This window comes from Maylandia zebra, linkage group LG8 (genome assembly GCF_041146795.1).
Source record: "Maylandia zebra isolate NMK-2024a linkage group LG8, Mzebra_GT3a, whole genome shotgun sequence".
Classification (NCBI taxonomy): domain Eukaryota; kingdom Metazoa; phylum Chordata; class Actinopteri; order Cichliformes; family Cichlidae; genus Maylandia; species Maylandia zebra.
Window position 1 is genome coordinate 10,089,641 of NC_135174.1, and position 21,555 is coordinate 10,111,195.

General features: G+C 39.8%; 1 protein-coding gene across 1 annotated transcript in view; it reads left to right on the forward strand.

Annotated features, from left to right (window-relative positions):
* The window catches only part of snx29 (sorting nexin 29), a 143,158-nt gene extending 121,875 nt beyond the window's left edge, over positions 1-21,283 (forward strand). Inside the window, exons 20-21 of the mRNA XM_004557625.3 lie at positions 10,732-10,871; positions 17,456-21,283. Coding sequence (XP_004557682.1) covers positions 10,732-10,871; positions 17,456-17,582 — 267 coding nt within the window. The 3' untranslated portion in view covers positions 17,583-21,283. The remainder of the gene's footprint in view (positions 1-10,731; positions 10,872-17,455) is intronic.
* Positions 21,284-21,555: the final 272 nt, after the last annotated feature.

Here is a 21,555-nt window from a genome sequence, read left to right on the forward strand (position 1 = left end):
TTTATTGTGTATTTGTTCCTGTGTACCTGGTTGTATCAGTAAGCAGCAGGCCTGCCGTGTTGAGTTTCCCTGTTATTTCAGTCCAGTGAGCGTTTGTTTCTGGCTCCCTGGGAGTACTTTGTAGTTTTTGTATCAGTGATGACCTCAGGTGAAGTACAGAGCAGCGCTGCTTTTGAAAACAGGAATGGAGTATATCAGCGCGTTTACTCAAACTCACACCCTGGATTGAATAGTTCCAAATTGAAATAAGAAAATATACTGTAAGCTGAAAAAAGATGTTTCTTCTGGATACATTTTGTTCTAGTTGAAGTTAAATATATCATAAAATGAATCATATATTGAACGGAGATTGGTGTGACTGTACAATCATGTGCTTGCTTAGCTGTAGCACAGTTTTCTACATGGAGTTGTCATAAGGCACATGACTTACTATAAAAAGTCATGTGCCTTATGTCTAACCCCCTCATAGGTACATGTGTAGCATTAATCAGCATTTAAACCGTATTTATTTATGGTTAATGAAAAAAAGAACAAATTAATAGATAAGAGCTTAATATGTGTACATATAAAATGTATCAGTATCCAGCTAGCTAGCAGAAACATTGGGCTTAATCTCCTAATATGGTGTGAGGTGAAGTAGCTGTCTGTCCTGTGGTCAGAGCATCTGGCTTAAAGGAAGCTGTAAATCTAGCTGAAATGTAAAGATTATGTAAATGTTTTGCAGTGTCATTTCTTGGGGATGACATATAATAATTTACCCCTCTGAGTCATGTGTCATTATTGGTGATTACCCTAACTCAATGCTATCAGAATATGTAGTTTTACTTTATTAAAAAACAGTTGTTTTCCCAGAACAATTGGCTATGGAGGGATTAAATGTCCTAAGCCACATGCATGGAAGAAAAAAACCTGAACTTCATTCCTACAGTGAGGAGATCCTTGGTCCTTTATGCTGATGGGGGCATTTTGGCCTTTATAGTTCACGTTTAGAACTTTAATACTCTAATGAAACATTTCTATTCTGATGGGAATGATATATTCTAGCATAACAGTGCTCCTATCCATAGGGCACTGAATAGACCACCTTGCATTTAGCAGACAGATGCTTTGCCCTCCAGACAAGCCCCAGAGGCCTGAAAAATCAATGTCAAGGTGTATTAAAGCTGTTTTGGATGCGCGTGGAGGCACCTTACTCTAAGACAGCGTATTGTAGTTTGTCCTTTAATTTGTCTCCTGTCTGTTTACAATGCCAGGACTTGATTGAAACGCGCATTCACAAACGCTGCCAGTCCATCTGTTTTTCCTATTGTCTGTTGTGCTTTTAGTCTCATTCAAGGGTTCCACCATCACAGACACACTTTGCAAATCCAAAGCGGACTTTGATACATACACACACAGAGCCTCACACCATTATATCCAGCTAATGATGGAGAAATGTTAATGTTAGGAATAGGGTACTTGGTGTGTTGCAAGGGAGAGAGAAGGAGAAAGACCTTCAAAAGCGCTTTATCTGCACCGTGAATATGCGCTCTGCTGTGGTTCGCTGTGTTAGGGATGAAACACAGCGGCTGTCAGTGAATATCAGGTAACAGAGGAACTGAGTGAATACACACCCCTTACTAACTGTATTACATGGCTCCTACTCTCTGTTTCATGCCTGTTAACAAGAGCGCACATAAATGCACACACGTGACTGACATCTCAGAGAGACACGTTTCTGAAGTTGTCAAAGAACATCAGCTACGCTATGGATTTATGTTTGCAGGGAAACTTATGGACGAGTTTTTGATACATACTTCTATCATGTAACAGCTAACCCTGCATGTGCAAGCATGTGCCTGGCTTTTTGGGCAGTTAAACTAGCACCCTGATTGGACCACTTATGTAACTTTCATCTGCCTCACATAAATCATGTGGTTTTTTGTTTTTTGTTTTTGTCTCATTTAAATGTGATCACTGGCTTTTTCCTGTCCAATGTCAGGCTGCAGGTGGGTCATTACTCTCTGACATAATCACTTTAAAGATTCACTGTACAGTGAATAACAGAAGGTTACTTGATGAATGCCTCTTACTTCACTAAATTAATTACTCTAAAGCTTTTACATGTAAGTCCTACCTTTGCGTCTTTGTTCTAACAAGGTCCCAAGGAAACGCAGGATTGATGAGGCCAGGAATAAACAAAATAAAGACTGTAATTACATCCTGGAGTCTTGTTACATTTAAGTTGCATAACTCTGACTCAAAGTCTGTTAAAGTAGGCAAACCTAATGCAGTAGGTTTTTTGGTGTCTTCAAGAGATCGTTGATTATGGCAAACATTAGAGATTTTAATATTGTTCATGGTATCTTCACCTTTAGTGTCAACACCCAAAGTCAGTGCTAGTTTGGACCTGATCAGTCTTTGTTTTCATTCTGTGTCTCTTCAGTCCTGTTATTGAGCTAATGCGACACCCCCACCGCCCACTCTTGCATCTGCATATGCTTTAGGTGAGACTGTCCAGCTGTTTAACTAAGTAAAACAGAAGATGTAACACACATGCACGCTCTCTGCTTATGACAGCCTTTAAACAGCTGATTTGTCAGGGACCAGCCCACGCTTACAGCCTAAGTGTTCCCTGTTCATGTCTGTCAGCTTCCTCCTCCCTTCTGCTAATGTTGAGGCACAGAGGAGGCAGAGTGATGACATCAAAGAGACATTATTATCAGACCCCCAAATCTTTTTTTCTTTTTGGTTTGTTTTTCAGGGCTCAAACAGTCCAGGGGTGAAATAGTTTCTCTACAGCAGGGAATTCACAAATATTTTCCATAGGAAGGTTCAAAATATGTACTTTTATAGGATATAAACTGTAAACTGATTTACTTCTGAGGTTCAGCACCTTCACAGTTTTGGGAATTTTCTGAAACGAGTAAACCAACATGCTTTGCCTGTTATTTCTGGAAGCGTAAATGAGCACGAGCCCATGAATGCCTTTGAGGAAAAGTTATCCTAAAGTTTGCACCCTTTGAAGAGCTATGAAAACTTTTCCTGCAGATGAGGTCAGAAAACAGGTCTGATAATTGTCAGGGTAGCTTGTTTCAAGCGTACCCTGGCATTAATAGTAGGATAGTTCCCCTGTGGTCATTGAGCATTATCAAAGTACTAAGAGAGCAGTAGAGGTGGGTAGTCACTTTTAATCCTACAGTCTGTCAAGATATGCACACAGCACTACACTGGTTATTAGAAAGGCAATTAAAAGCTTTAAGAGTATCTCTAAAGTGTAACTTAAGAGCTCCTTAAAAGCTTAATTTTTGATTATATTCACTGATTTTAATTCTTACCTTGTTGCAGTAAAAACAGGTGTACTCAAAGGTGAAGGAGTGTACTCTGAAGCCACTGTTGTGCATGATTAGAAGTGCAACAGAGCTGAAACTTTGAACCAGAGTACACAGATTTCATGTGTGCTGCTGATTAATGGCACTGAATCACCTACAGCATGGGGTAGGTGGGAGATGTGGTGTTTCTCTGGCATCAAATGGTTTAAGTGATTTTTAAGTATCCTGTTTTCCTCCTGCAACTAAAACCATGCAAGCGGTCTCTTTATATTGTCCATGACCTCTGTTGATGCCAAATGTATTCAGCTCCTTGCTTATGTATAAAAACTACATCTTTAAGATACAGCTGTGAAGTTATGGGTCACGCTGGGTTTGGTGATCATACCTCAAATCTGCAGCAGATATTAGCCAGGTCATGAGCTTTACTCATTTATAGCAGTGTGATACATTAAAATGCACAAAATGCTAAAACAGTCTGATGTGAATTCAAGGGTGTGAACAGTGATCACAATCATTCAACATTTGTTTAGGTTTCCTGAAAGTAGCATGGCCCTTGGTGGCGGTTGGCCCATCTATGCATACGGTGACAAAAAGTGAGTAGAGTGCCGAGGCCGGCCTGATTAATTAATCAGAAACTACACAGTGAATTATTAACAAGTCTTAGTATGTTGTGCTCGCATATTATGCAATATGCATGTTATATGCTTTTAATTATGACAAAGGAGACGTTGTGAAGGTCTTGCATGGGCATTCTTGAATTGCATGCGATGTTTTATTCATGATCCGGACCCGTAGTTTTGAGAGTGTTTAAACAAGGCATCAAGAGAGAAGCCTCTACAGCCCACACTGTGGTCCAGTGTGGGCTGACTTTGTGGAACATTTTGACCTTGTTTTGTTGCCAGCATGTACCACTGCTGTCCTTTCTCTTAATTCAAGTGGACTGCAGGCTAAATCAGAGCCCAGGTTGATGTTCTTCTTTAATGTGATGACTAAGGGTAGCTCATTATGATAATTTTTTTTGTTTCACCTGAGTAGGTAGTGCTGAAAAACCTTCTTTTCCAGGAAATACCTGATAGACACCAAGTGCCAGATGCTTTCAAAGCACTGTGTTTAAATGTTGCTTCTAATAACTATGCGAATTGCTGGGGGAAAAAAACGGCATTGCCTGAGGCTTCTATCATATAAAGTCCTTAAATCTGCCCTTTCTCTCTTTAAAAGGGGGGAAAAAACCACAGCAGGAATTTATTTCATTGTAAACACAGTAATTCGAGATTCTCAAGCAGGATCGAAGTCTTGGTCAAAGGCATTGATTTTATCTCAGGGGGGTAAGAATGTTTGATACCGTAGGGTGTAGTTACTTTTCACTTCTAAATGAGTTTTTCTGTTGCCAGGCAACATTCCGTCGTTCCGACTATCTATTTAGAGTTTTTTTCCTTCCCTCCTCCAGACTTGAATACCGAAAAGCTGGCAGCAAATTTACAGAGTACTTGTGGAGACCCTGACGCATATGTGACTACTTTACACTTCTGTTCCATTGGCAGCTCCTGTCTCCTGCTTATCTGTCTCTCTGGGAGGTGACATTTAGCTGTGCTGTGTGTACATATGTGTGCTATATATTCAGCTTTTCCGTCTGTCATTACACGACCATTTCATAATCCCCGATCGGGGCAGATCGGCGTAGATGTCCAGCGAGAGGATGCAGAATGCAGAGTTCCAATAACAAAAGATCCAGTAAACTGAATTGCAGGGCAACAACATCCACTTGATAAGACAGAGGGAAACAGACAGGGTAGGATTACAGATGACAAAGAAAAGCAGAGACGGACAATACACAGAAGGCTAATCAGGGGTGTATAATCCTGCAGGTGAAGTCAATGAGGCAGTAGAAGTAAATGCAAAACACAAGAGTGGAAGGCCTAGCAAAGCAAAGCAGCAGACGAATAACAACCACACTGGAACAAGGATCCATAGAACATGCATGAACGTAACAGAAGGTGGAACCACAGAAGGGACTCCACAAATGTAAAACATGAACTAGATCTACGAGTTGAGAAGAGCTAAAGGCTCAGCAATGAATGAAAATCAAAATAAACCATAAATAACACTAAGAATCAAATAAACAACAAGGATTACATCTAGGGAAAGTGACAGTTAAATGTTAGCTAGTGCTGCTATTATAATGTCATGTATCTAGATTGCACTTTAAGACCATGTTGTTGAGTCGTTATGGCTCAGTAGTGGGAATTTGCATTTGCATTGCATTTTCTGACACAACCCCAATTTCTCCTGCAACAAATGACTTTAGAGACTTATTAATGGACATTGCTTGAGTTAACTACCACAGCAGAGAAGAAACAAGGGTTTAATGTTGACCATGAAAAGGACAGAAACAGGGTCGTTACTGCACTTACACTTTAGCTAATCTAACTAAATGTTTTAAGATCGCTGATCACTCACTCTAAGTCTTTGTCAGTTCTTATATCAGCTACATCATCAGTGGCGGGAGCAGTCAGATGGGAAAAGTTTGCTTTGTAATATGTGGCTAACTACAGGAGTAAGAAGATGAGGGTTGTCCTGGTTTTGCCCTCAAAGAACCAGCTAACAGCCCAAACAGGAAATATATGGGCCAGCCGTAGTGTCACACTGACTTATACACAGTTGAAGTTTACAAGGCATCTCTGCTCTTTATCACAGAAATGATATATGAAGGTGTAGTTATTGTTTCACTTGGTTAACTTATTCATGTGAATTAGCATGGCATTAGTTTAGTGCTGTGGTGGAACGAGCCACAGATGTCGATGTGTCGGCGCTCTGCACTGAGCAGTTAATGAAGCTGTAATGTTTTGCAGTGTTTGTGTTGTAGCAGTTGTACTATAACTTGTGGGCTTTGAAGAATCTCATTTTGGGCGACATCAAAATGTAAAATCATTTTTAAAAATCAGATCTGTCTTTTGATTTCATGAATGCGAGTCCTTCGGACCATAGAAATGAAAATTGTTGCTGTCTCCCCTTTTATGTAAATAAGGAATTTAAAATGAAGGCAATGCCAAGATGCACGACTTGCTTCTAATCAGTCTTTTATTCTAGATGTACCAATCCAACGTGCTTCATAATATCTAGTGAACAGATGTTCTATAACATACAAAAATGCAAAATCTTAGTTTTGACTTTACTAAACAGTCGGTCTTGCTGCTTCTTCTTTTTTCCATCTTGATTGAACAGTCTGTGTGACACACAGTATAAAGCTTAGAACTGAGATGCTCATAAAACATCACCTTTATGTTTATATGTCCTTGTGATATCACACGAGTGTAGTAGTGTGGGGGAGCAAGTAAAGAGCAGTGTTATGATAGCAGGAGGTAAGAGGACAGATTTAAGAGGACAGCATCTGCCTTGTACCAGCATCAGTATGCCACAGTAGTTTCTGCTCTGCCCTCTTGTTCATCTCTGCAAACAAGACACAGCACCTGGCCTCTCTTTAAACTTCTGTTTTTCCACAAGAGGATGAGTCTGTCATGATGTCCATTAGTGTTATTACTGCTCTGACATCCGTGAAAGCAGGCAGGGTGTCCCTTGTTGTGTCGACATAGCATGAAACCCGTGCTGGCATGCACAGCCTAATCTGACACATCAGATTTACCCGCTCTTACCCCCGTCTGCTTTACCCAGCATGCAGCTGAGTTTAGTTATCCACTCCCACTCTGCTGAACTTGCATACTTATCCTCTATTTGGGGCTACAATGAACTTTTTTTAAAGTTCTCTCTAGCTGTTGCCCTGCATATCATCTACCTAACATTTGTAGGTTCAGACAGGAAAAATTTGAAAATGCTGCACCGAACGCAGCTCATATCCTCCCACAGAGGATGTTTCTTGTCACCACATTTACAGTGTTTATTGCAGTGATTTATACAGTTACTAACTCAGCACAGAGAAAAGTGCTGATGATTTTCTTTAAATTGTTTTAAGCCGAGCAGTGCTAGACCTAAAGAGGTCCTTTAGTATTTGCTGCCTGTATGAAATATGCAATAATAGTGTACTATTCAAAGTTCAGCTTAGCTTGGTTATTATTACTGTTGCCATTCTGCTGTGACTCAAGGCTAAAAAGACTACTGGTAGAAATGTAGAGATTTTAGTAATGATTAATGATTGAAATAATAATAACTAGTTGTTGTTATCCAACCTTTAACATCTTCATTCTAAACATATTTTACCACAGGACTGTCAAACACGAGGCCCAAGGGCCAGAATCATCCTGGCAAACACCGTAATTTGGTCCACTTCATGGCTTTGAAGGACTTTATAGTTCCTACTGTATTTTTTAATTGTAAATTTTTTTATTGTATTGTAATTTTTTGCAACTTTTGATCCCTCATGGTCAATCATACAACACCAAGCCAACAACGAAATAGATAAACAATCAAATGACAGGAAAGTTTCTGTTCCTGTTTTTGTTTTTTGTTTTTTCTATGGGACTACAGGAAAAAAAGGACATTTTCTGTGACATAGCAAAAACGCTGCCAGAACTTTTCCTGTAATTTTACTCATTTATTATTTCTGAGAAATTAAGCCCAAGGAGTTGCTGATCAATTTCTTTCTGTGCTACAACAGGATTTCTTTGTGAGTAGAAAAATCTTGAAAAATCTGAGGGATTAAATATGTAGGTGAACTTCTTTATGCTGACAGAGAGGTGAGTTTCAGTGGTCCCCATTTAAGGGCGATCGTGGCTCAAAGAGTTGGCAGTTCGTCTTGTAACCGGAAGGTTGCCGGTTCGAGCCCCGGCTCGGACAGTCTCGGTCGTTGTGTCTTTGGGCGAGACACTTCACCTAACGCCTACTGGTGATGTCCCGAGGGGCCGATGGCGCGATATGGCACCATCGGCCCAGGGAAGCTGTGGCTACAACTGTAGCTGCCTCCACCAGTGTGTGAATGTGTGTGTGAATGAATAGTAGAATTGTAAGCGCTTTGAGGGGTCCTGAAAAGCGCTATATAAATGCAATCCATTATTATTATTATTATTATTATTATTAAAATGAGCTTTTCCGAGGTTGCACACGCAAACAAGAGATAACTGGGCTCAGCTCAGTTCATTTTTCTGTAGTTCACAATAGCAATAATTGAAAAATCCAGTCATTGCATTATTGAACAATTTCAAATAAAGTACATGAAGGATAGGATAAAAGAATAATCTAAAAATAATTAAAGTACATTTTAAAGGTTTGAGAGTGCCTCTCATGTTCAAACACAAAATCCAAACTGAGTTTGTTCAGTTTTTCAGTATTAAATCATATAATATATTCTCATATTTAATAGGAAGAATTCAAATTAATGTATGATAACATTTTGGCAAAACCGGTGAGGATTCAGTGTTTTAGCTTCCACGTCCTGTGCTACTTGATGTAATCGGAGCACTGCCGTGCGTTGCGTGTAAGATCCGACTGAAAGTGTGTATTGTGGGTTAAACTGATTTAATTTGACTTTGGGATGGGAAAATAAATGAATTCTTTTCCTTTTGCTATCCATCTAAATTAATCAATTTTGAAATGTAGGACTTGCAACTCAAATGTGAGATTTTAGGCGGGTTCATTTTTAGTTGGGAACAGCACATGAATACTTACCTACGAGTCTTTCTCTCACCGTCTCCCACTTTTCTGTCTGCTCTGCGCTGTCCTATCAGCATCAGTGCCACTGTTTAACAAACTAGAAGTGATATAGTTGTCAGTGAGGTGTGGATTTGTTCCCGTGAAAGGAACAAATCTTGAGTCACAATTTGTCTGTAAGGCATCGTGTCGCAGGTATACAGACGGTTTCCTATCTTAAAAAAACTGCTGGAAGACTCCTGGTGTTTGCTTTGTCTTTATTTATAAGCATTTGCCATAGTTATTTCTTAAGCATTGATAGGAATGAAGTGTGAATGTGGCTGCTCCTTGGAAAATGAGTTTTGAGAAAACTCACCAAGCATTCCAGATGTTTTTAAAAAAGAAAGACCGTATCACTCCTGTGCTCTCACTTTAATTGTGAGTTGTTCTTTGGATGTGTTATCACATGCTGTATCTTCTTAAAATAAAGCGTTGTTTTCCCATGGTTGCATATTCAGCCTTGGTATTCATTCTTCTTGTTCAAAAGAACCACATGTGCATTTCAAGTCATAACAATTAAATCACATGCGTTTTGGGATTTGAGATCAAAAGAGAAGCAGTAGTTGGGGGAAAAAAAAGGGAAATATTGGCCTCCTTCAATGGCTGTTTGTTCCAGTCCCAAACACCAGAGAGTAACACGGAGCATTGCCCAGGCTTTGTTCTGAGCCTTGCTGGATGCCGATTAGCCATGCTCACATTGGCCATGTGGCTCTGTGCCTCTGCCTTCAGAGTCGCACAGTGGAAGCGGGTCTGAATGCTCAGAACACTGCGCTTTATCAACATCAGAAATGAAACGACAAAATCAACACAAATAATAAATGTGGTAATCCTAAAAAATGCTTTTTATTTTTTGGATTATGCAATATCTCTTGTCAGAGCAGATTGGAAAGGATTGGACAGCCTGGCCGCTGGCAGAGAGTCAGCAGGGTGCTTTTGGTTTGTATGGATGCTAGAAAAACTGAAAGCCATTCATCACAGAGGATACCTGCAAAGGATCTGAATCTGGCACGTCAGTTACATGTCTTTAAGTCACAATTTGCAACTCCTTACCTTTCCACGGTCCCGGTCAGCTTGTCACAACATGATCTATGTCATTTTACACATGTGCAAAAATGTACATACTTCCTGTCACCAATACAGTTAAGAAAGAAAAATGTAAATGTGTAAATGTATACAGTATTTGCAATTGTTTCTACAAAAAGGTCCTCTTTGACCTTTCCAAATGTTGACGTTGATTTCTTCTAATGGCGTACACGCGCTTTTTTTCCTTTATTTATTTTTTAAATTACTTTACGCCTCAGTTTTCACGAGCCTAAAGAACAATCACTGGCCACGAGCAACCACTGGATAGCAAGTGATTGCTGCGAGTCACTAGATGAAATTGGTCACGAAGAGGAGTTTCTGTGGTTGTTAGCAGGTTTCCACAGTCACATGTAGTTTTCATGTCAGATGCCAGCTAGTCTTCAAGCACTTGCTAACTATTAGCTGAACAGCAGTAAACCTAACATTGAAAACGTCCACCTTCATTGGCACTTGGCTAAATCCTCCAATAAAATTTGCTGTATTTGCAGTGGGATTGTGCTATACCGATAATAGCAGTTAAAGTGAACCCAAATCAGCAGGTCAGAAGTCCAAAAGAAAATGGATTCTAAGGCAGAGTCATGTGTGGTTTCGGTGCTATGAAGAAATATTATCCTGTCACACGCAGTCCATGATGTATGTATTCAGGTGCAGCTTTAACCTCAGTGTCTATTTCAGACTAACTCTTCTTCATCTGTCTCAGGATGCCAAGTTTGTGGAGGAAAGAAGGAAGCAGCTGCAGGGCTACCTTCGCACGGTGATGAACAAACTGATCCAGACGCTGCCAGAGTTCACAGCCAGCCCCACCAAAGAGACGCTGCTGTCGCTGCTGCCTTTCTGTCAGTAAGTGGTCACACATAAGCTCCTGAAAAACAGAATATTAGCTTAAATATATGACATGCAGTTGTGTGCGTAGGTGCAACAGATTCAGGTAACAGCTTCTAGCACATGTTCAGATCGTGTCTGTTAAAGGTTGGCGTCGTCTTATAGAAACTTCCGAGAGAAATCTTGCCAGAAATTTCTAAGAAACTCAACTAATTTGAGTGGGAGTAATGTAAATAATTTTCTAGTTTCCTTTATATAACATCTATCATCAAATGCAGGTGTTAGCTTTTTGTCTACAGGAAGCTCAAATATAGTCCCCATGGTTACCTATTTAAAGGTTTTGTTTAACCACTGTTTGCATACACAACATCTAAAAAGAAAAAAATAACAGCTTCCTGGCATTTGTCTCTGTTTATTATATCATTGTAATATACAACATTTTGTAGGAAGCGTTAACTGTCACTAGTGTTGTGTGAAGAGTTTGCACAGGATACAAGCGAGCAGACAGAATCCTGGAAGTCTCTGGAAAACAAACTTTCCCTGACTTTAACACTCATATTCACACATGGAAAATACACAGTATGTTCTCCCTCTTTCTCTCTCTCTCACACTCACACACACACTCTCACACACACTCACACACACACACTCTCAGACTAGCAAGTGTGAAAATGTATGATGCCTCAGATGCCCACCTACCGCCCAGGCTACATTTCAAAATGAGATGTTCCAGTCGTTTCCTGTCAATATTCACATCAGTTTCCACTTACTGCGATCAGCCAGCATGTCTGACCTGTCGCGCCATCCGAGTGGAATGCTGTTTCTTCTCCCGAGACATCGGCGTCATCTTTCAAAATGAAACGACTACATTTTTTCCAGCGTGGATGATATTGTTTTCACCTCAGGAGTGAGTCTGTGTGTGTCTGTGTGTGTGGTATAACTCTGCAGTCTTTCTGCAGTCCTTCCTTGTCATTTGGTGTCTGATGTACATCTCAGTGTGTACCCATTTAAAGCATGTCCTTGAGATTTTATATTTTCTGTGTGTGGTTTTTAGACAACAAAGTATTAGAGCAGAAAGGGAAAACAAACGTGCTGACAAGCTCATTTGTGCTGGTTTTCAATTAAAACTACAAGTAAAAAAACTCTGGTTTGTAGTGTAACCGTAGTGACACCATCGCACAACTAAGCTTTGTAGTCGGTGTGCAAGCAGACGTGTAGCATGTAGCAGAGAGCCTCTAAATATGTCAGTTGCTGAATAGCTGTTGTCTTCTTGTTGTAATTTGTAGTGACGCTGAAGTCTTTACACACGACTCAGTGAAATCGTAGATGACACTTCATCAACTCAGATCAGCATACTGTACCACAATAATACCGACTCCTGTGGGTTTGTAAGGGGCCGTGCATCTCAACAGCCCTTGATAATGTTGCCTTTGGTGTTTTCATGATGTCTAACCTCTGTGGTGAGGAATGAGCACCTGAATAATGTGGTCATGAACCTGTTGATGGAGGAAGAGGGAGGGGTTGGAGGTGGAGGAGGCGCAAGGTTGAGTAGCGCTCGGCCTTTAAAGAAACCATGCATCACTCTATTATCTGACCACAGTGTCAGAGAGAAACATTAACATAAACTGTGACCTTCACCTCAAAAGTAGCTCTCGATTGTTTACTTCACAGTTTCAGATACTCAGTGCATTTGTGCACATGAGTTTTTCAGCTCACTTTGTTAATAGCTGTTTCCCCGCCCCCTCTGTTAACTGTGCACAGCCAATATTTGTCTGGGGTTACAAGATGCCAGCAGGTATGGTTGCTGATTTGGCAGATACAATGGCAAACACTAAGACTGAAGATCCACAAATGCAAGATAACAAATCTTGCAGTGCATTGAAAAAAGACACAAAATTCAGTGGCTCAAAGATCGCTATGAGAGAGATGCATCAATCAAAGCCAGAATTGATATGACAGCTTTTTGCTGCTGAAGCAGTGACGTCAACACCTGAAAATTCGTGGTTGTTTGTCACAAACTTCAAAAATAAGTTTACCATCGCTGAGTCATTAAACAGCTATAACACTACTATTCCTCCTGTGGTTTGTCCGAAGTGTCGGAGAGCTGGAAGTGTTCCCGTTACTTAGCATTATTTTGACATAAGCACTGACGCTTATCTATTTGATCACAGCAGTCTGTTACAGGATGAGATTTTAAAGTGACAGTGGACGGTGTCTTTATTTCCAGAGGCTCAAACGTCTCTAATGCGAAACAAAGAGTACAAAGAGTTTGTGTAACTAAATCCTATCTGATGTCAGTATGCTGTATCTTCTGTGATCTTCAGTGTTTTTTTGTTTGTTTTTTTCACTGCACAACACACTTAAATTAACATGCAGTGTTCCTCGAGTGGTTACATGAGGCAGGCTCTAAAAGTAAACGCTTTGTGCTTTTTGATATTACTTGAAACTTTGTTTATGAGGAGTTGAAGTGTAGGAAGAAATTGGGAAAAAAAGGAAAAGTGAGTCCGTTTCCAGAGATTCCCATGTTAAAATGCATAAATCTAACACATTAAAAAGATTGTCTTCACTAAATAAAACCAGAAAATGGGTTTAGTTTCTAACTCACCCATTTAGGATTTAGTTGATGCTTAAAGGGAGTCCAGTGGCCACTTTGATTGACTAGCTGTAGCTGATAGGTCTAAACCAGCGTTTCCCAACCTAAGGGAGCCGCGGTACATTTTTCACATTAGAAAAATCACACGGCACACCACCAAACAAAAATATCACAAAAAGCACATTGATCATTTTTCCCTGTGCACCAGGTATAGCAGAATTAGCTCGGTTTGTCTCCAGGACACAGGTCAGATTTTTTCTTTTTAAATATTTAGCTATCGCTATTATGCCCTGCCTCTTCTTTTGTTTTACTGGCAGTTGGCAACTCACTTAATTAGAGCAGGTAGCTGTACTGCCTTCTAGTGGAAGAGAATGTAATTGTTCTGCCCATTACTCAGCCAATCGCTGAGAGTACCAATCAGGTGGAACCAGATAATCTTCCACGGCACACCTGATCATTTCTCATGGCACACCTATATGTCGCTGCACAGTGGTTGGGAAACACTGCTCTAAGCTAAGCTAATTCAAGTGACTTCTTTAGCTTTTTTGGAGCATTTTAACAGAATTTTCTAGCATCAGTTGATAACTTGGCATTTAGGCACCTTATTCAAGTTTGGAGACTTCTGGCTCCAATGAACCAACATGGTGGTAGCAAAAATGCTAAAGTTAAGGTTTAGAAAAGCAAACAGAAGATGCTTTATAAACAGTTTAGTCTATTTTTCAAGTGCACAATTTTATGGGAGTTTTTACTGATTGATTTGGTTTTTAAGATCATTTTTCAAATGAAAACTTACTTCAGAAGAGCCAATAAATGTCCTGTACGTTTGCTTAATTGATAGCAGGATTATAAAGTTGCTAGCGTGGATGTACCCTTGTTTTATTAACAATGACCAGCTTCACTGTGATAGACACCTAGTTCAGCAGTCAGAAGGTCGGTGATTCTGTCCTTCATTGTTGATGATGAGGCGAACATGGGCAGACCTAGCTGTGATTTTTTTATTTTTTTTTTCTTGTGTGTGTGTGTGTGAATCATTGATTGTAGTGTAAAATGCTTTGTGACTTGAAAAGCACCATAGAAGAGCAGTTCATTTACCATTTCAGTTACAGCAGTGTGTTTTTTGTTGTTGTGTTTTTTTAAGAAATAAGGCACACACTTTGTTTGGTGGCCAACACTTATCTGGCCGCAGATCTTCGTCTCTCTCCACACTCTCTCCGGTCTTGCATGCTGCAATTTTCCTCACTTGTCTGGAACAGTGACGAGGTAACACCTCTTCCTAGATTCGCCACCACTTAGTACCACTTTTGCAGTTTACTCAGAACACGGTACTCAATCTGGGCTCTCGCCTTACTGACCTGCTGCATCAGGGGGAAAAAAGAGTTTTGTAGACCTTTATCTCACTGCTGAGGAGTTTCAGGCAGTTTGACCTCAGAATAAGTATACAACCTTTTACTGCGGTGGTGCATTGTTTGCGTGTGTATGGCCGAGAATTGATAATTATTCAAACTGTACTGTTTATTATAACCTACCTTTGGGTTAGGCAGTCATTTAGTTGCGTGCTTGTATTTGTGCTCCTGTTTACTCTAATTAGATTTCTCTTCATTCAAGTTTTTAATATTCCAACAGTGCCTGGGAAAGTTATTATTCCTGCACAAATCAATATCGTGTCCAAATGGAGGACAAACACATGCTGAGAGGCAGGAAAAAAAATCTATAGGCCTAATTAATTTGACACATTTTGCTATTTTACACAGTTTGCTATGAATAAATGAGGTGGCTTGCAGTTTCAACTCTGCATGCTGCACTCAATTTAGTATGATTTTTGCTGATAAAACTCCCCATCATATCAGTTTTTTTCCCAATCGTTGTCAAATTCAAATAGTGTGACTGTGTTTGATTGAGTCTGCCTGGTGCAGTGGAGGTCTGGGAATAAGTGGTACTTGAGCCACTGCTAAATGTACGTTATGCCAGAGGGGGGAAAAAATATTCACCATATATTAATTGATCTGAGGCAGTTCGCTGTAGCCCAAAGCTCTCTGATCTTGATGATTATGACACAGACACTTGTGAGCCATGCATTTATATACTGCATTTTTGAATGCAAACGTATGCTTGCAGGGCTGTGCTGTGACTGTTCCTTCTATGCATACATCTGTTTTAACATGACAGAGTTTTTGGGATCCGCCACCATGAAGCTTTTTTGCCCCTGCTGCCTTCCACCCATTCACCATGCCACAAGTGTGTTTATTTTTAGCCCGTATTGTTCGAGTGGAAATGAAAGTCCCTGACATTGAATAGCTCAGATGTCCCCGCTAATCTTAATCATACCTCCAGCAGCTGTGGCGCATCATTAATTTGGGCCAATTGGACATCAAGAAGGAGATGCTCTCTTCCTTATTGCTACTTGAACAGTTGAACCCACTGCTTCTATTACAGAGTCACTGCTACAGAGTGTATGAGAAAGATGGCGCATTCAGGTAACAAAGGTGAAACCAAGTGCAGCAGGATACTGCAAAAAAGACATCAGTAAACACTCTTCTGATATGAGTTCAAGCCCTAAAGTTAGTGTCATGTGGTATTTAATCAAAAATATTGTATAAATAGTGGTCCCATTTAGGCCAAAACTGACAATAAACAAGGGTCTACTTTAGGTTGAGGCCACTTTGCAATTGACCAAGTATATATGAGCATACAGTGTCCCTGATTTCTCAGTCTGATCCACCTTTTGCTTGTTGTGAAGCAGCCGAGATGCTGAATTTTAGCTTCTAAAGGTGTCAAAAAAATATGGCTGACTTTTTTTGACTGTGTCCATTTTTTATTTACACTTAATGGTCACAGTTTTGTCACCAGCAGCAGTGAGAGGTGACTGGCTTATATGCTGTATTTGAGAAATAATGATTAATTTGCTGCAGTCGCTGCTGGTTGTTTCTGAAAGGAATCAAATCTGAGCAGGAGAACACAGGTGCACAGAGAAAGCATTCGACTCGATGTGTTCGGTCTCCTGCCTTTGATTTCCTTTGTTAGACAAGTGGCTCTCGTTCAATGTCATCAGGTTGAAATTAAAAAAGGGTGAAACTAACAGTGATTATACAATCATTGCAAAAGCTCAAGCCATGGATTTCTTTACATACTGCAACATTTTTCACACTGTAGCAGAAGTTTATATAAATTTATATTATAAAAGTTTATGTAATCCAGTTTAAAGGATTTTGTCTTGTTTTAGGATTTGATTAGGAATCCAAGCAAATATGTAAGCCAAGAAAAAGAGGCTTTTAGAACTCGATCTCACGTTTCTTATAATTACACAACTAATGACAGGACTCTGTGGCTTTACAACACAAAAGCTGGCTTCCTGTTAAAAGGGAGTTTGTTCTTCCCACTGTCGCCAAGTGTTTGCTTATGGGGGGCGGGGCTAGTTGTTGGGGTTTTCTTGCTATTATTTCACTGTCTTTACCTTACAATACAAAATGCCTTGAGGCGACTGATGTGATTTGGCGCAATATAAATAAAATTGCATTGAATTGGAAAAACAATTCTTTAATTTTATTCCCATGTGACTATCATGTGTATAGTCCATGTAGTGGTACTTACAGGTATTCCTGAATTAATCAGTTAGTCACAGAAAAAAACCACACTAATTAGAAATGAGAAGTCTGTTCTTGTCACCCTCTGTCTAAAAGCAATGACCTCATGTTTCATAAATTGCTCCAAATTTTGAATAATGAATCCTTTGTAAACTGCAAATGAGCCATCCAAGAGAGACTCTTGGCAGATGTAGTAATAGTAACTAAAGGGAAACAAACAGTCAATTAGAGAAGCAAAATGGAAATGTATCTATTAGCTGGTTTTCAAAGGGGAGAGGTTCTGTGGCAGAAGGGAAATGATGCATTTATTCCACCAGACGCAGCATCAGTGGTGTGTTTGAATAATAAACTTGGTAATAAACTTCAGCAGATGTTCGTTTAAACTCCATGTGTCTTTCTTCTCCTTCCTGCTGTTCTCTCTTATCTAGAGACACACCCCAAGCCAACGATGGCGGAGCCAAGACGCCACGGTCGAAAACTTCGTCACGTTTTCCCAGACTGGGCCGCAGGAACACCCAGGAAGCCAGACCTGAACCTCAGAGTGGTGACCTTTAACCCGAGGGCCTTCGAACTCAGATCTGGGGACGATGTTGCAGTGCCTCTGGACTGTGAACCACAGGCTCAAATGTGTGAAAGGACATTTGGAGCATCTGAAGGACACTAAAGGCGTTACAGATAAAACGCCTGGGTCACCTAAACCTTCACTGCAGGCAATTCCAGGAGAATATCAAAAGATTTCTTTGTGTTGCCTGGCTAAGTAAGGGATGAATTGCTCCCCTGAAACTGCCTATTGATGGACCCAATCAAATAGTGTCTTTTACCTCACTGAGAGACTGAAAGACTCTCTGCCAAGACTCTTTGTAAGACTCTATAAGCTGCACATGGACTAGCTTGGAATCCTCTCTATTTTCTCAAACACACTGGGATGATGGGGACATGTTGTTTTTCTTAAGTTTTGTAGTGAAAGTATTTCATGGTCACAGTGCCTACAGTATTTGTAGCTGCATTCCTGCTCTGGGTTGGTAGGGAACGGGTTTGCATGTGAAGGAGGTCAAAGGGGGGGATTAAAGTCTTTGGTTGGAAATGATTTTTTTTCTCTGCTTATGTCTCAGCATTTTAGTGCCATTACATTTATGGACAACACTGATTCACCATCAGTGGCGTGGACCACCAGGCAACGGGCATTCCTTCTTCCTGCTTCTGATATATTATATGACTTTTATAGAAAATCTGTGATATGTGTAACATAACTTAATGTTACCATGGGTGTAGTAATTATCAAAAGAAGTTAGAAATCCAATTTAATAATCACGGTAAAGGATTTGGTTTAAACACCACTGGTAAACTAAAATATCTAAGAGACTGTGAAAAAGTCTGGGGAGTCAGTTTTTCTTAAAAATGAAAAATAAAAAGTCTTTCCTTTTTCCTTTCCTTCATAGTTTTTGAATAGCCCCTTGCTAAATGAATGAATTGCTGTAAATGAGTGTAAATTCGTATGTCCTCTCAAAAATACATGATCACATAACCAGTGATCTTAGTTTGATGCACGGTTATAAGGTTTGGGATAACCACGATTGTGACTTAGAATAAAAGCAGCCACATTTTATGAGTAAATGCAAACATAATATTGACATAAATATTGGCCCACACCTCTTTATTTTCGAATTCAGGGGTTTTCAGTCCCATTGCCACAGGTCTATAAAATCAAGAACCTAGCAGTGTGCTCCACCTTTGCAAATTTTACAAACGCAACCAACTGTGAGAGGTATCACTTAGAAGAGGAAGCATTAGGAGAACGGCAACTCGAGCCACAAAGTTGCAGACTGTGTAGTAACAAAGCAGTGTTGCCGAGTGCTGAGGCACACAGTGCATAAAAGTGACTCAATATCTGCAGGTGTTAACATCAGCTTAGAAACTGTGCACCAGGAGCTTCATGGCATCGGTTCCCATGATAGAGCAGCTCCTATAGATGTAATGAGATGGGCCAGTACATTTGTCCTTGTGTAATATCAATTCGTGTCGTACATATTTTAAGATTAGAAAATGGTAAAATAACAAAATACCACTAAAATTTACCAAATAACTCTTTTACCGAAAAAGTTGACTTTTCTGTAAAATGCTAATAAACAGAACGCGATCATCTGCAAATGATTTCATGATATTGAAAATGGTACACAGGAAGCACTGAGGCACATCTTGCACATTTATAAAGCACCATTAATGCTGACCCATTATTTCTCCAAGACAATGCATTTTGTCACAACAGCACGGCTGTTAATCTGACCAACCTGCAGTGCAGACCTATTACTAAACTAAAACAAAAGATATGACAAAGGAGGCTCTAAACTGTGAAACATTAGAAATCTTATTTTTTAAAAAGTAAGATTAATAAAATATTTCACTTTTAGAACTACAGCAGCTGGTGTCCTCAGTTCTAAAATGATGCAAGTTAGTGGAAAACATTGTGTCTTTGGGACAAGAGACATCATATTTAAAACAGACACGTTTTCAAAAATATCTAGAAAAATGACCAGTTATAACATTGGATATGTTGTCCTTGCATCCATTTTCAAATAAATATGGGTCTTTAAATTATTTGCATATCATTGCACTCTGTTTTTAATTATATTTTAAACTGGTTTGTTTTTGGGAGGGGGGAAACACGATTGTGAAATAGCCGTGTTTTGGAGGTTTACCCTCCTATTCATTACATAAATATGGGTGATTATCAAAGGTCGACTGACTGAACTGCAATTCAATATTTAATGATTGTTTTGCTAATGTGTCTTAGCAAGATTTTCATGCGGTGTTATGTTGCAAATGAATGTTTTAAAAATGACTAAACACTTGAAGAAAAGCTGCTTGTTAGAGTGCAAGCAAAGTGCTGCCAAGCATCAAGTGTGGTGTAAAGCAGGAGCTCATGCATATGCATAGATTACGCAAGAGTAGTCGGACTACGTTCAAATGAGTGATTGTGTTAGAAGGGCTTTGGGAAACTTGTATCAAAGGGGGCGGCTCGCAAAAGTGGTAAACACTCCTGACTATTGTTGATGGGAGGTTAACAGAATAAGCCTCGTGTGTTTTTAATTAAGTTGATATTCTAAAACACACAAAAAACGACCCTCACTAGTATCGAGCCGCTGCTAAACACTCCAGTCGTGGCAGGAAACTGTCACACGACTTTCATCAATACATACAGGTTTTTAATCCCTGAGATAGTTATTATCATTCCTTTTATATGACTGTGATACAATAAAACACTGCAGGTGCAGAACTGCCTTATAGAAAATAAGCCCACAGATCATGATTGTGTGTAATCTGTACTGCTAGCAAACATGTCGTGTGTTCATTGTAGTAATAAAAAAGCAGCTGTTCATTCATCAGTTTTACAGTGAAGGTGGGAATCATTTAACTTTTCAGCACAAATATTCATACGATATATGTGGTAGTGTCCTGTACAGCAACTGTATGCAGCATCAATCAGAAAGCCGCCATCACTGAGCTTTAGACTGGATGGTGTCCACATTAATCAAACAGCTCACACAGCTGCAGTTGAAGTTTAGGGTGCATTTAGCTGTTAGTGGCTAATATAACCTAAAAGACAGAAACAAGGAGCTAATTTATCAGATTTGTGCAGCTCCCGCTAATAACAAAAAGCTTTTGTGATTTAAGACTTAAGAAACCCTTAAAGCAGCTGATTGATACGCTTTGGGGTTTTTATAGCACTATGAAGCATCCATATACACGCTGTTTCTATTTTGACCAAGGCTCCCGATCTCCTGTTGATGTAAACAATGCAGTATATTTAAAACATAAAAAAAAGCTTTGCAATTCTTTTATTTTGGAGAAAAAGCACTCAATACTCCACAGGGCTTATTTTAAAACTGAAACTCTGTGACCACTGCTGCACATCACACACTTCTTTACGTATTTCAGGTAGTCTTAAAATGCTCAGTGGTGGAGCTTCCCTTCTTTTTGGGTAGAGTTTTCAGTACATCAGTATTCTTTCAAATGAGTCCATCTCCTTCCCCCGTAATTGCTTGCTGCACCTTGAGGCTGGTAACAAGAGTGATGACAAGCAAAGAAAGTGAAATTGGCTTATTGAGTTGCAGCCAAACTGTTCTCTTTGTAGTATGCCTCGTTTGTTCTTATGTACTTTTCTGTCCTTGCCTTTTGTCGGCGGCCTGGCCTTATCCATCACTGTCACAGCAAAGAGGGACTGAACAATAAAGAGTATCGCATCTACGCTACCAACACTTCTGTGTCACTTACTGTCATTGTTAACATTGTCGCTCGCGTTCACGGATGAAAGCAAATCGGCCACTACATTTGTTGCATAATAAGCTCAGAATGCGAAGTCATGTCAGAGTGCATTTATGCACGCATGCAGATGGTGTGTGCGTGCAATTTAAATACAGATTAGGTGTGTAGTAAAGCGTAGATGTGTTTATATTGCGAGATGAACTCATCAGTCCTCCCATCACATTCTCTCTGTGAACCGTATGCATACATGGATGGATGCTGTGGA